Source organism: Callospermophilus lateralis, unplaced genomic scaffold (genome assembly GCF_048772815.1).
Source record: "Callospermophilus lateralis isolate mCalLat2 unplaced genomic scaffold, mCalLat2.hap1 Scaffold_84, whole genome shotgun sequence".
NCBI lineage: Eukaryota > Metazoa > Chordata > Mammalia > Rodentia > Sciuridae > Callospermophilus > Callospermophilus lateralis.
The window spans coordinates 4,420,237-4,435,554 of NW_027516477.1; the positions used below are offsets into that span (position 1 = coordinate 4,420,237).

At 42.5% G+C, this 15,318-nt stretch overlaps 1 protein-coding gene across 1 annotated transcript; it reads right to left on the reverse strand.

Moving 5' to 3' along the window:
• Positions 1 to 6,215: 6,215 nt before the first annotated feature.
• Positions 6,216 to 14,185, reverse strand: LOC143641088 (protein FAM90A26-like). Its single transcript, XM_077108498.1, has 3 exons — positions 13,963 to 14,185; positions 8,395 to 8,579; positions 6,216 to 6,944 (listed from the first exon to the last, which is right to left on the reverse strand). Exons 1-3 carry the CDS (start codon positions 14,183 to 14,185, stop codon positions 6,216 to 6,218), a joined length of 1,137 nt encoding a protein of 378 aa, XP_076964613.1.
• Between the last annotated feature and the right edge of the window lie 1,133 nt (positions 14,186 to 15,318).

The window sequence follows — 15,318 nt, forward strand, 5'->3', positions numbered from 1 at the left end:
GAGATAACCAGGATGCTTCTCTGGACAATTATTCCCTGACTTGGTATCCCCATAACTACTGGCAAAGACAATGTGCCAGCTTTTGGGCAGAGGTATCATGATTACTGAACAAGAGTTCAAATATCAGATGAAAGTTACATACTGCCTATAGGCCGCTGAATTCTGGTAAAGTTGAAAGAATGAACAGGACTTTAAGGCTCAATTGGGTATGCTGTCTCAGGAGACTCACATTGTGATGAACTTCTCCCTATTACACTGTTAAGGAGGACTAGATTCTCTCTTTATAAGATAATGTATTCGAGGCCCTCCCTCTTATTAGGGGACTACAGGGAGACTTAAGAGAGATAGGAGAATTAACCCTGAAATGACAGCTTCAGGCCTTAGGGGAAACTTTACAAGTTCTCAGCCAATGGGTTAAAAAATTGCCAGTAAGTTTGACCACAGATACACACTCTTTCAAGCCTGGAGTTGAGTCTGGGTCAAAGAATGGAATATTCAACACCTAAACTTATTTGGAAGGGCCTTTTCACTGTTATTTTATCCACCCCAATTGCAGTCAAGTTTGCAGAAATAGGTCCCTGGATTCATTACACCAGACTGAAGCCTGCAGATGAAGACTGGGAGTGCTCTCCAGACACTGCTATGCCCTTAAAGCTGACCATAAAAAGAAAAAAAAAAGAGCATGAAAGAAGCTTGATGATCAGAAGGACTACAGCCCTGCTCCAGTCACTCCAGAAGCTGATTGGTCTTGAGCAGACTATGGTACTGTTTCAGTCACATGGGAGGGACTGGCTGATCAATGCACAGTGAAAGATAAACTTCCCCCAAAACTAATGAACTCTTTCAACCTCTAAGATAGTTTTTATACTGTGATGCATTGCCATCCTTTGCTTCTAGATATATACATGGATCTCTGTTTGTTTTTTGCTACTGGTTTGAAAACAGTAACTTCTACTGACTGGACTCTGGGTAACAAAATTTCATTTATACATTTTTATTATGCTTATATAAGTTTTATAGGATTTGTTTGATGTTAGTAGTTTGGCTTTGTTAATTTACTTTGTTTTAACCTATGCTAACCAAATGTCAGTCTATTATTTAGTTTGGATTACTTTGATAACCTCAAGGGGTTCTGGCTTACTCGTATTCCAACCATGGAGATCATGTGAATCATGTGTCAAGACAATCCACTTTAACCTCACATACATTATCTTATAACCAAGAGGTGGTAAAATATATTTAGGACCTGTCCTGCCAGAGGAATGCTATAGTTGGCTGACTGTTTGGAAAGACAAAAGAGGTCCATTGGGAAGGAACTTGATTTAGGAGTTCACCAATTTTGGGCCACCCCAAAGGATTAATGCCACTTATGGTCTCACTTCCTAGGCAAAAAATGGCAGTTGGAGCCATAGAACTCCTATTTACATGTTAAACAGAATTATCCACTTACAAGCTGTACTAAAAATTATTATAAATTAGATTGCCACAGCCTTCCACCTCTTAGCCACCCAATAGACCAGATGCGAGTGGCTAACTATCAAAATCACTTGAAATTAGATTACTTACTGGCTGAGGAAAGAAAAATATGTTGGAACTTCAACAGCTCAGATTGTTGCATTCAAATGGATTACAATAGACAAACAATTAAGAATATAGCCAACAACACAAGAGAACTAGCACACGTGCTAGTTCATACTTGAAAGGGCATTAAACTTTTGGTCCCAAAAACGATTTTGGGAGATGGTGGTCAACTCTTGGTAGATTTAAAAGCTTAACTTGTATTGTGGATATTCTTCTGTTAACCTATTTATTGCTCCCATATTTGGCTCCACTGTGCATTAAAACTAATGGGTCCACTATAGAAGCTACTGTTGAAAGGATGAAAACAACTAATGTTTTGGCATTATATAAGGCTTTAAGCCAAGATAATAGTAATGATGCTCTTAAATTAAATAGATTAAATTATGTCATCATTAAAGGGGGGAATTAAAGTGACACTCCCTTTCTCCACAGAAAAGTCTTAACTAGGCTTCTACAGAAATCTTCACCATGGCTGATTTTAGGACTATGAGCAAAAGAGTCTCTGCAAAAGAGTTCAATGTAGATAAACTTCTTATTTTCATGTTGCCTTGTTTTACTTGGCCACTGGCCAAGAAGATACCAGCACTCCAGGTGCTGGACACCTCCTTACTAGTTTTTCACAAACATATGAAGTATAGTAATTTGTAGAAATATGCAAACAAGGCCTCTGGCCTTGAGCTGGGCTTCACAGAGATGTTTACATTTTTAAAATAAGTTACCAATTGGGATCCATAATAACAACTGGCAGGGGGAGTAAGAAAGGGGAGAAGAAGCTCTCCCCTTCTCAGGTGTTGTACTTGAAGGGTTAACTTGCCCAAAACTGTGAAAGAAAAAGCTGCATTCATGTGAACTTCTGCAGACTGTAAACTTCCTTACATGCTGGGTTTAAAACTCTGAAACTACGTGAAATCGAGCTTCAGGGGATTGATTGATTACAGAAAAGCTGTGCCCTCTGAACCTGGCTTCAGCCAAATAAACTATTTCCTGCTACCTTCAGTGCCTTGCCTCATCTGTCCCTACAACAATAACAAGTGAATTCTCTTTGGGAACACCTGTTCCATTCTCAGTTGAAGTGGTTTGTGTAGGACTGACCCCATGTCTGGCCACATATCCTCTGGCCAGTACTGGTCCCACCAGTGGAACTGACAGCCTTCTCTGGCCCTTATATGTGTCCTATCCCCAAGCCACACAGTTTGACTCACAGATGCACACATTATATCCATTAGTCCAATGTGACTCCTTCCCAAAATCCTTGTAGGATGTTTTGGGAAATAGAAGTGCTCTTTCTATCTGCATGGCCAGATAAAAGGAGGTCAGTCTGGGGCTGTAAGAGAATCTATTGGGGTGAAGCTTACAGGAAAAATCAAATCCAAGTAATAAAGAGACAGGGCAAGTTCTGGTGACTTTCTTTAAACCCTCAGGACCAATTTTGTTCAGATGACTCTACTTAGAGCCAGTACAATATCTTTACATAGGCCAACTTGAGTAGTCACTTATAAATGCAATTGTGTGAGAGTTTATATTTTTTCTCTAAATTTGGCAAAAAATCAAATTGAATGGTTCTCAGATAATAAGATCTAACATTTATTGAATACCAACTATGTGACAGTGACTGTTTTAAAAGCTTACATTAAATACATTTTTAAAGGTATTTTATCCTCATAATAACCTACAAGTATTTCCCTATTTCACAAATGAAGAAACTGCACTTAGCCCCATTTCCATCAACCCCAGCTTCAACATACTTCCTGTTGTTAGATCAGGACAATGTTATAAAGATCACACCTGCTATTTGAGAAGCCATCATTTAAGTGGGTTATTGTATTTTTAAGGGTTAACAGTGCTTGCAGAAGAGTCTCAAGGAAGCCTTGAGAGGATAAGAAAGAATGATGGCAGCCACAGTTCAAGGTCACAAAGGAGCAGTCAGTGATAGACTGGTAATGTCTCTTTGTGCAGGAGGAATGTTAGAAGGGTTCTTTTCTCTCTGCAAGATTAACTAGATAATCAAGGAAAGAATACTATTCTCAGAAATCTAGACTTCCACAGATAGAAGACAAAGGAAGAACTATCAACATGTTGCCATGGCAGAGGAGATGGGGAGTTGCATTCTGGGCTATCTCCTGGCAACCATTTGACAAGGAGCTGCTCTTGACATTGAATTAAAGGCACGGAACAAATCACTTGGGGATCATTTGCAAGAGAACTTTAATCAAGCTTACGTTGATGCTTTAAGAGAAGCCCAGATTTATTAATAGAAAATAAATAAATATAATTTTAGGCTTCCCTCACTGGACCTTCCTCAGTCTGACTAGTTATGAGAGCAATAAAGGTTTTGCTCATAAAAGAGCCTTCCACTTTAATTTTCTTAAAGCAGCATGTCCAATGCCAAGGAAAGATTAGCCTTGTTTGCAGATGCCTCTACCTGGGGGTCAAACCATGGAGATGGTAAATGTGAGATACATTCTGGAAGCAGTTGCCAATAATTTTGCCTTTGCCTAATGAAAAGAAGAAATTCTCATTTAGAAAGAGGAACACCATATGTAGTGGATCAGGTGAGTAATTCATCCTGGCTTACCTGGAACTTTCCTGGTTTTAGCATTGAACGTCCAAATCCTAGGAAACCTGGGACAGTTTGCCAGGACTGCCTGTCTTTTAAAAGGGAAAATCCCACATCTCAATTATTTCAGTCTATTTGGATGGCTGTCATGAAATTCCATATACTGGGTAGCTTAATTAAGAGCCCAGTATCAGGATATCAGGCACCATTGTGGTTAGGCTCCGGTTAGTCTTGGCTTGTAGATGGCTGCCTTTTTGGTATTTCCTACATAAGAAAGAATGGGGGGGGTGTTGATTTTGAGAGCACTCTGGTTTCTTCTTACAAAAATAATAAGCTCATCATGAGGATTCTGTACTCATTATCTCATCTGATTACCTCCCAAAGTATATGAATTTGGGGGAACACATAGAGTCCATAACATGAGGCAAACTGGAACAGTTAGTCACCTCTGGAAGACCCATCTTCCCCATTGGTCACCTTTGTAATATTTTCTTAGAAATAGAGAATACACTTCTCCAACATACAGATGTATTTCCTTTTCCTTTCTCCTTTTAACTTTCTCATTGTCCTAGCCCAATTTGGATAAGCATCAAATGTACAATTATCTGCTTGCATCTAAGGTAATTAACCAATGACCTGTCTATCTTGTAAACACAGTGTCAAACACACCTCAACCAGGAAAGTTCCAGGTAAACCAGGATGAATTACTCACCTGATTCACAGTCTTTCTTGACCCTCTTGTCAGCAGTCTGTGTTCTGTTCTAAAGGGTCTAAAGCACAGTTGGTGCTTAATAAATAATGAGAAGGATAGTCTAACTATATTTGTCCTCAAAGCTCTTTCCTTGCCTGTGTATCTTTTACAGTCTAGGCCTGTACCTTCTCGACTCTGAGGCCAACATGTATCCTGCTGCCTCTGATGAAAATATCAGGGCTGTATGATAGTATCTTCACCCACACCCTTTCCAGACACCATTCTTTGCAAAGGGATTGGTGGTTCTTGGCTGGCTAAAATCTCAGAGCCAGGTTTTTATGTTAGAGACCCAGGAGATACAGACACCAAAGAGCAGAGGTTCTCAACAATGGCTGCAAAATGGAATCACTGAGGAATTTGAAAATAATTCCCATGGTTGGTGCCCACCCTGAAAAATTAACTCAGAATCTCTAGAGATGGGGGCTGAGCATAAGCATTTAAAAAGTCTCCCTGGGTTTCCCCTATATTCAGTCAAGATTGAAAACTACTGGCCTGAAGGATTTTCTAGGACTAAGATGAGCTACAGAACATAAATGATTCTAGGAAAATTTATATTTCCCAGTATAAAACCCATAGATGCTAGCATTGCTTTAGTTAAAAAAATCTTGCCTTCTGTTTTTAAACATATACTGTACTTTTGGGGGGGTGGGGATGTGTACCAGGGATTGAACTCAGGGGTACTTGATCACTGAGCCACATCCCCAGCCCTTTTTTTTTTAACTTAGAGACAGGGTCTCACTGAGTTGCTTAGTGCCTTGGTTTTGCTGGGGCTGGCTTTGAACTCATGAGCCTCCTGCCTCCGCCTCCTGAGCAACAGTGCCCAGCTGCACTTATTTTTAATTATGAGAATTATACACAAATTACCTTTGAAAAGCTTCAGAAGTTTAAAAGTTCATAGGTAGAATTTTTTTTGAAAGCAAAAAATCATTCTTTCTTGCTCCTATTCCAGAAGTAAACCTATTGTTAGCATGGGGTATATCCATTCAGACCTATCCTAATATATTTGTATATGTGTATATACACACAGATTTTTTTTACATATATTTGGTAATGCTTTTTACATTGTTTTCAAATTTTCTTCCTCCTTAGACATTAAGTCTTCTATATATTTCTAAGCTACCCTATCTATGTTTACTTTATTCCTCTTAATTGCTTAATCTCCCAAATTGGGAGTCCCATAGGAATGTTCATTTCACATTCCTAGTTAATGGGCACACTCTGTTTCCAGAGTTTTGTTGAAACAGACACTGCAGCTGTTACCAAATGAGGCCCGTTTTACCCCCACCAGTCCTCGTGCATTCTCTTGAAGACCATTCGGAGGGGCTGTCAGGGAACACAGCTGGGTGCTGGTGGACTAGATTTGGTGCAGGGCTTGACTAGATTCAAGAAAGGGCTTTCCTTGGGAGGGCAAAGATCCATGCTGGAATCATGGCCTGGAGTTTTCATGGTCACCTGGGATGACCCTTTTAGTCCAATACCACTTGTATCTTGCCGAGCAGGCAGAGACTTCCCAGCCTCTGAGCCTGGCCCACAGGTGTTCCCCTGTGGAGTGAGACTGTGCCCCAGCCTGAGTTTCTTTGGGGCATTCTGGCCAGTCTGGATGTGGACCTGAGATTGTCTCTTGCATGGGGCCTGGAAGCTGAGTTTGTGGTCCTGGCTCTGTGGACATGCTGCAGGCTGCAGGCAGGGCTCTTTGCTCACATCAGAACACCTGACTAGTGACAGAGGGTGGATAACATGGCCCCCTCTGAGACTTTTGGCAGAAGTCTGGGCAGTTTTAGAGGAGACAATCTCTGGCGTTTCAATAGCTTTCTTCCTAAAGAGGGCACGGTTCTGCCCTGAGTGCCTTGATGCTGGATGGATGGTGCCAGGGATGGTCACATCCTGTTTTTTCTGGATCCCAGGACCTGAGTGGAGTCCAAGTTCGGGTCTCTGAAAGGGATGTTCGCTAGTGAAGGTAAGACTCTCATCCGAGTTCTGAACACGTGGCTCAAACACAGAGCCCAGAACACACTTCGTCCTGGTCGTGTGGATGGGCAATGGCCTGCTGGGTTTCTGGAGGAAAAGACAAACACAGGAAACTTTCCTGAGTCCCTGCTCTCTCTCAAGCACCAACAAGGCCCACCTAAACAGGAATTCGGCTATAGAACATAGAGTGGAAGAGGAAGACAAGTCATCAGCCCGGGAAAAGATAAGGGGTGCTCCACCTCCATGGCGATCAGCCAAAGATCCATTACAAGAATGACTTGACATGTTTCAGGGCATATTGGGAAATATCCCGTTCTTAATTGGAGGTCTCATGCATTGAGATGGACAGGGCTCTTTTGTGTGTTCTTCCATGGGATGTCCATGGCTAATGCTCCTTTCAGCAGAGTGTGACTACAGAGGAGTTGACCCACAGAAGTTGAGAGTGTTGCCCCACTTTCAGTAGGAATATGACTGCATTGGACATTGTCTCCTTTGAGAAGTTGGAGTCAACTCTGCCTCCATGAGCCCATGTACCACATCATGGGGAATATGAAAAAAATACCACACAAAATTGGAAAGAGCAAATGTGAAAAATATCCAAGCTTGTGTCCCATTGGGTTTAAATGTTGATAGCAAATCCCTCAGGCAGAAGGGCCATGGAGAAGAACATATCAGGCTTATCCAGGACACCAAAAGAGCAGGCAACCATGTTTTACTCACCCTTAGAAAGGCACTGGGTTCTGTCACTTCCTTCCATTTGTGTTGCTGGGTCTCCTGGGGTCTCCTATTGGTACTCCATTGCCACAGTCCGACTGCAGCAAAATAACCAGGGGGTGATGAGCAACTTGTGTAGATTGATACAGCAGGAGTGGAAGCCGTTTATTGTAAGACAACAGAGGTATTTATACATTCCACACAGCTTATCTAATTAACATAAACTAGATACAGCAGTCAACCTATAAGGAATCTCCACACTTAATGGCTTACTGGCGTTACTTCACAAACCACTCCCTCTGGCATTTCGCCAGGCACCATCCAGACTTGTTTACAGACTCTACTATTCCATGTCTGGAGTAGAGCATTCCCCTGTTCCTCTTCTTGCCTGCAGAACACATGATGGTATTTGGATGGATGCAGAGGAGGGAGTGAAATGAGAGGTGTCCGTTTTCTTAGTGTCTCCTGTGCTACCCTGGGATCTCCCCCAAGTCTGTGCCTTTCCTCCTACAACACCCAGTCCCTACGTTCAGCCAGCCCTTCTCATTTACCACTAAGTGGTTCCAGGTGGACACATTGCCTTTGTGTTCATGTAACTAGTGCTGCCCTGACTCCCTCCCCTTTCTGAATTGAATGCACAGGAGAATGAGCTGCAGGCTGCGGCTTTGTGATGTAAAATCCTTGTCTATCTCTCTCCATTGACCCAGTCATTAGCTGCACGTGGATGTGTAGAGATGACTGTGTGGAGAAGGAGAGACACCACCCCCCTGGAGTTTTGTCCCCGAGGCTTGGATCTCACCTTCCCCAACCCTCACCTCTGTACCTGGACCTTGGCTGGCTGCTCACAGCCCTCTGTGTTCTGGAAATTCTCAGGCTTGCTTGGTGCCTGGTTCTCCTTCTTCTTCTTTGGGCCCAAGGGTTGTGGGGCCAGTGCACCATCCCAGCACTTGATGGGGCAACTTCTGCTCTTGCAGTGTGTCCAAAAGCCCCACAGTACTTGCACTTTAGCTGTCAGTGGAAAATCACAAGTTGTGAGGAGACAGCACACCCATAAGCAGCTCTGCCCTTTTACAGACAAAGAGAGATTTTAAGTCTTACTTTCCTCTTATTTTAGGTCAGGCACTCAGGCCTGTGAACCATGAATTTCTAAGGTTTTTAAAGTCCTAGAACACGTTTGTGGAATCACTTATTATACAGAGGCACTGGAAGGAAGGTTTGGATGTTGCAACTTAAAGACACTGGGCCAGGTTTCAACAACAGGACAAATGTTGGGATGCATGGGTTTCAAGTGGTTCCATAAGATGCCTCCTCTCATCCTAGGAAAGGACTAAACGGAGAGGAGTTGCCAGGGCAGGTCCTCATGGGTTGGAAAGGGACAATTGGGTGGTAGAGGCAATCTGAGAAAATGTAACCGAGATTCTGACCTGTGTCGCCCCCTGGCTTCTCATTGCCAAGCCTGAAATGATGTTTTGTAAAAAGAAAAAAAAAAAAAAAAAGAAAAAGTACTCACAAGGCCACCAAACACCAGGAAGTAGGAATTCCAGACTCAAACCTGCCTCCCTAAGGATAGGCTCCTAGGGGGGTTTATAGGATAAAGAAGCAGGTGGTCTAAGGCATAGGGAAAGGGGCTTACACGGAAGGAAAAGTAAAATTGGTTTTCTGCACATGTATAATCAAACCTCATGATACTTCCTAGAATGAATGTTAGAAAATGGCATCATTAGCACTCTGAGGGTCGCGTTTTTGGCCTTCTGATTTCTAAAGGTCCTCCCTCCATACTTCAACAGGCTCAAGGGAAGGGTCGGTGACTTTAACCAGTTGGAGAGAGACAAAGGCTACCTCAAGGTTCCTGAAATCAACTGAGGCTACTGTTACCATTGTGAACCCCATGGCAGAGGTGTGGTGCTCAGAAAAGCTAACAGGAGCACACTGCTTAGCTATGTGGGATAAGGGCAAGTAACTAAAAGCAAGTGAAGCTAGAGGGTTTATTCAGGTTTTCTCTCAGTTTTACTCCCCTTGACAACAGGTTAATGCTACTCTGGGCCCATGTGAAAGTAGTTTTTCTAGAATAAATGTCTAAAAGAGTTTTACTGAGTAGTAATGTTTACATGTTTGAAAAATTGTAGCAACTGCCAAATAGCCTCTCAAAAGACCAAATTTTTACCTTTTTACCTGCTGTGAGCACCCTGCTCCTTCCTCTCTAAGGGCCTCTGCATTTGTTATCCCTCTCATTGAGCTGCTTGACCTTTACTCATCTTTCAGATCAGCTCAAGCTTTGCTTCCTTGTAGAGACTTTCTCACCTCATCAGTTCCTGCTGTTGTATCCAATACTGTCAGAATATCAAGCTGGTCAATGCATTAACTGTATCTATACATTAATTATGGGATTGCTTCATTAATATCTAGCTTCCTGGGTTGGTTTTGTTGTAGGGACTGATGAGGCAAAGCACCAAAGATAGCAGAAAACAGTTTTATTTAGCTGCATCCAGGTTCAGAGGGCACAGCTTTTGCTGTAATCAATCAATCCTCTGAACCCTGATTTCAGGTAGTTTTAGAGTTTTATATGTAGCATGTAAGGGAAGGGGCTCAGAAGTTCATGTCTGCAGAATTCACACAAAAGCAGCTTTTTCTTTTACTGTTATGGGCAAGTTAACCCTTCAAGGACAGCACCTGAGAAGAGGAGAGCTTCTTCTCCCCTTTCTTCCCTCCCCCTGCCAGCTGTTACCATGGAGCCCAATTGGCAACTTCTCTTATCTTAAAAATGTAGACATCTCTGTGAAGCCCAGCTCAAGGCCAGAGGCCTAGTTTGCACATTTTTACAAACTACTATACTGGATATGTTTGTGAAAAACTAGTAAGGGGGTGTTCAGCTCCTGTAGTGCTGGTATCTTCTTGGCCAGCAGCCAAGTAAAACAGGGTGACATGAAAATAATAAGTTTATCTACATTGAACTCTTTTGCAGAGACTCTTTTGCTCATAGTCCTAAAATCAGCCATGGTGAAGATTTCTGGAGAAGCCCAGTTAAAACTTTTCTGTGGAGAAAGTGGGTGCAACTTCTACTTAATTCTCCATTTCACCCTCCTGCAGACCCACTCCTTGCCCTTCTCTGTGCCCTGGAGGTTGGACCTGGGCTCCTTGTCAGTTGGCTTCTGGTTGAGGTGGACCACTGGGAAGCACTTGGGAGAGTGGAAAGCATTTTTTCTTTGGGGGCTGTGATTGATGCATCCTTTAATTCTATAAGGCATTCCAAAATGTGAATTCTGGAATTTCCTTTCATAATTTGGAAAAACCACACACAAACTCCAATACTTAATTATAGAACCCAGTGATAACCTGTCATACCTTAGACATCCTGCCATAGAGAACTTGGAGAAACTGACACCAAATGACTGTCTTTCAGATCCAGATGATTCCTGCTATTATCAGTAGTCATATTGAATTAAGTTGCAGCTAATACGGAATTGGCAAATCCCAAACAGTGGATTCTCCTAAGAGTATAAAGGCTGGGCTCCTCTAGAGTCTGGTCACAACACTTTTTGTCTGCCAATCAATCCACAACCTTGTTCTCTGTTTAAAGGCACCTCATTTAATATATATTGTTGTTTCATGAATGTTGAACTCACAGCTATCAGTACCATGACTCATACCTACATGAGGCTTACAGAGCACATGTGTTTTCTCATAAGGCCTAACCCTGCCTTCTCAGCCTTAGGAACACTAAAGAGTGCTTTAACCCTATGATTTGGGGGCTGTTTTAAGCAACAAAATTATCATCCAGGACATGAAAATGTGCCAATATATAGATCATGGAAAGGATACTCGTTTACAGTATGAAATGAGAAGGCAGAATGTCAGCTTCACTACAGCTGGGGACTGTGGTGAGGGGAAGCCTTAGAATTTTTTGTTACTCTGTGCATGTCTGTGAATGACCCCAAAATGATCAAGTATTGATTTTTGAAGTTGCAAATACATTTTAGCAAGTAGGCAAATTCACAAATACAGAACCTGCAAACAATGAGAATTTGACTGTATTTTGTTTGACTAGCATGTTGGTGCCAAAAAAAAAAATTGTGTTGGCCTGTTCAAGATTGCTGATGCCTCCTCCAGCTTACCACATTTCCCACCACTCCCAGTTGTTTACCGCTGACTGCTTCACACATTTATCTTCCCTCCCTGGCTAAGGGGCATGGGGCACATGAATCTGCGGCTTCTGGGAGGTAAAAGGCCTCTTCTTCATGGGTGGATCTGATGATACACTGTCTTCTGTGTTACACTGGTCCCAGTGAAAGGGTAAAGTAAAGATCAAGGGCAGATTTAGAGGGAAAGGAAGTTACAGAAAACAACACAGCAGGGATAGGGACAAGGACTCAGCTCCCATCTTCTACTCAGCTCATGAGGAGCCCATTTCTAGGCTCCTGAACTATGCCCATGGAGACAATTTAAAACAAGTTTACATTTCTAGACATCTGGGAGGAAATTCTTTTGATAACTATTTTGCTTTGTTTCAAGGTAAAATGATGATAAAATAGCATAGCATCACCTGGAACATGAGATACTGTGTACTTCTAGTTTCTGACTTTCCACCCCAAAGTTGTCACCAGAGAGACTTTCCTAAAAGGCCAATGGGATCACATACCCCTTGCACTCTTTCTTGATCCTGCCTGCAATGCACATGCCAGGCTTCTTCGAGGGTCCCTCTACTAGGCTACCTGTTTGTCTGGTAGTTTCCATACAATTGTTAGAGGCATAAAGATTTGGTTCTGAATCCCAGTTTTACCATCTACCAACTCTGTGACCCCAGATGAGTCACTTGACATTTCCAAGACTCAACTCTCCCATCTGTAAAATGGTAATAATAATATTTAGCTTTTATACTTACCGAACTGTTAATACTATTTCCTTTTGAGAAACAGAATGAGGTAAGGTATGAGGAAGAAACTTAGGTTTCAGACATTTAAATTATGGAATCATTTAGTAAGACTGTACATTACTTTTGTCAATAAAGGTGTTTCAAAGGTTGAAAAAATGTCTGGTGACATGGCATAGGATGGTGGCTAGAAGCTCAGACTCTAGAGTCAGTATACCTTGTTTAAATCCAGTTCATCCACTTGCTATGTGACTGCGGGAAAGTTGCTTTCTTTACCTTTCTGTGCCTGTATTACTGATTTGTAAAACAGTGCTTACCTTGTAGCACTATTGTTGTAATGATTAGGTGACATACATGAAGTATCTAGAATGGTACTGCCACATAAATAGTACTTAAGAGTTTGTTGTCCTTGGTAATGGATGGTGAAACACAGCATGAATTGAAAAGCCTGCCATCCTCTGCCCTTGCTGCATATTTCAGAGGGTGGCTATGAGTGTTAAAAAGGCACTTGGTTCATGCTGAGCACATAGTACCTGCTGAATACAAGCAAGTTCCCCTCTCTTCTGCCTTTTTTTCCTTTCAAGGCTCAGTTAAAGGACTTTTTCTTTGGAAAGGCTTTCCCATCTGGGCCACCCCCACATTTTCCTTATTAGGACGCTTTCCACTCTGTAGTGCAGGTTTTCTTTTCTGTTCTGTCCCAGACTCTACAAACTTTGGTGGTAAGAATTGTATTGGTTTTTCCTTATATCTAGTGCTGAGCACAGTGTCTGGCAAATAGCAGGAACTCAATATATGTTTGCTGTACTTTGCATAAATAAATGATCTCCACCTTCAAGCAGTTTACCGGGACTATAGGGTGAATAGATATAAACCTTCAAAGTTTTCTTGTAAAATATGAAGACCTAGTTTTTTATGATATTTTGGGCATGAGGGGGAGGATGTGACTGGGCAGCACTGATGCTGAGGTTTCTAGAGACTCAGGAACAGGTTCCTAACCTCTTTGAGATGGGATTTTCTTCCCTGTAAAAGGGTGCACTGTGCCCCATGAAAATGCTTGATAAACACACTGGTGATGAAGTGTCAGCATTTGGGTAGGTCTTCAGTTCTGGAGCTTCTCAGAGGAAAGAAATCAATTGGGGCCCTTGTGGTCCCCTTGGCAATTTGAAAGAGGCAGTATCTGAGTTGTGAAATAAGAGGGTGGGCAGGGATTAGGGAAGTGGAGGGGAGAGCAGACTGTGGGGAGTCATTCTCACACGTGATTGGGCAACTCCCGGATTGAGTGTGAGGCTCTCTGGCTAAACTGTGTCAGAGCTTTCCCGACCCTCTCCTGGTGCGAGAGCCTGTCTATGTGGGGGTGTGACTGACCACTGAACCTGAGGCCAATCACTGACCCTGACCTTGGAGTGCTGCCCCCCTCAACATTCATTAGATGGAAAAAGCTGTCAGTTGGGGGTAAACTGTAGATCTATGGATTCAAACTGATTCTTTCTCTCTTCAAGCTGTACCTTTGCTCTCTGTGGGCACCTGGGTAGAGGCCTAAGTCCTTGGGATTCCTCCAACTGTCCACTAGATGGCCCTCATCCTGTGACTCCTGTGGGTCATTGAGTAAGGGGTCCTGGTTGGAATTTTGGATGTCACTGCAAAAATTGAGGGTTCTTTCAGTCACGAGCCCTGTGCTCCGTGGCCTCCTCTTTGGAAATCCATGTTTCCTCTGGCATACCAGTCCTTGTAGCACTTCTGATCCCATACTGGTACTTGTAGATCCTCCTAGAGCCCTGCATGAGTCATACACTGTGGTCCATTGGGACCTCTAACTCCACTTGAATTAAGTTCCTTTACTCTCCTGTACCATTGAGTGAGGACCACTGTCTAATGTGGGACACCTTTGAGTGTCCTGCGGTCTCCTCTGGCATAGACCTCCCAGTGTTCTCAAGTTTCTCAAAACATGAGAATGAGTTCCTTATGCCTGCCTATTCTGGAAGTTTCTACCCACAGGACTAATCAAGACATTTGCATGTGATCTTTTGACCCTCCCTCTTTCCCCTTTCAAATGTTGCTCCTTATCCTAGTCTTCCCTTCTCTATGATCTAAGTTTTGCTGCTTCTTATTTGAAGGGAAGGGTTCAGAATTTAGAAAACACTTTTATCTTTAAAGCCCTGCTTTCAAGATTATTGTCTTCACCATGGACTTCAAATCTATTTGAATCTTCAAGCTGGACTCTGATTTCTTTGATCTCAGTGGGGTCTGCCTTCCTCAGAAGCAAAGAAAGCCTCTTCTTCAACAGGTGGGGAGTCCTCAGCAACATGATTTACTAAGAAGATAAAGAGCATTCCTTGATTTAAATACTAGTATAAGAGGATAATGAGCCTTCAGCTTTAAAAAAACACCTTAATTATAGATGACTTACAGGAAGAGATGGATATTAGAGGTAAATAAATCTACATATACCCAACTTTAAAAAAATCACACCATAAATGACTACTATAGCTTTGTTTCCTGTCAAATAATTTTTACAAGTTTATTTTGTAAAAAGTTTCTTCTCTGTTTTAAATGCTTCAATTTCTTATCACTTTCAGCATCAAGTTCAATATCCTCTGTGCCTGAAGCTTCAGCTTTATCAGGGGTTGCCAGACCCTCCACCTTCATCTCCCAGGTCACCCTGTGCCCTGTTGCCAAAAAGCCCAATTACATGGAGTCGCCCTGGGGTCCTGCAGACACGCAGCAGTTCCCTGCACAGTTACCAACCTTTCTCAAGGCCTTTCATCCTTTTCCTTCACCTTGCCTTTGCAGCCTAGCCTTCAAGACCCAGCTGAGTTGCGTCAGCCTTGCAGCCTCTGTATCTTGATGTTTTTCCTCTAAACTGGCTGGTGACTCTGTATA

Excerpts from the sequence above, each read along its gene's own strand:
- LOC143641088 (XM_077108498.1), bottom strand. The coding sequence starts at position 14,185 with ATGGGATCAGAAGTGCTACAAGGACTGGTATGCCAGAGGAAACATGGA. Across the intron at positions 8,580-13,962 it reads GGACTTAGGCCTCTACCCAG|CTAAAGTGCAAGTACTGTGG; the intron begins GTGCCCACAGAG and ends TTCCACTGACAG. Across the intron at positions 6,945-8,394 it reads AGCAGCCAGCCAAGGTCCAG|AAACCCAGCAGGCCATTGCC; the intron begins GTACAGAGGTGA and ends CTTTTCCTCCAG.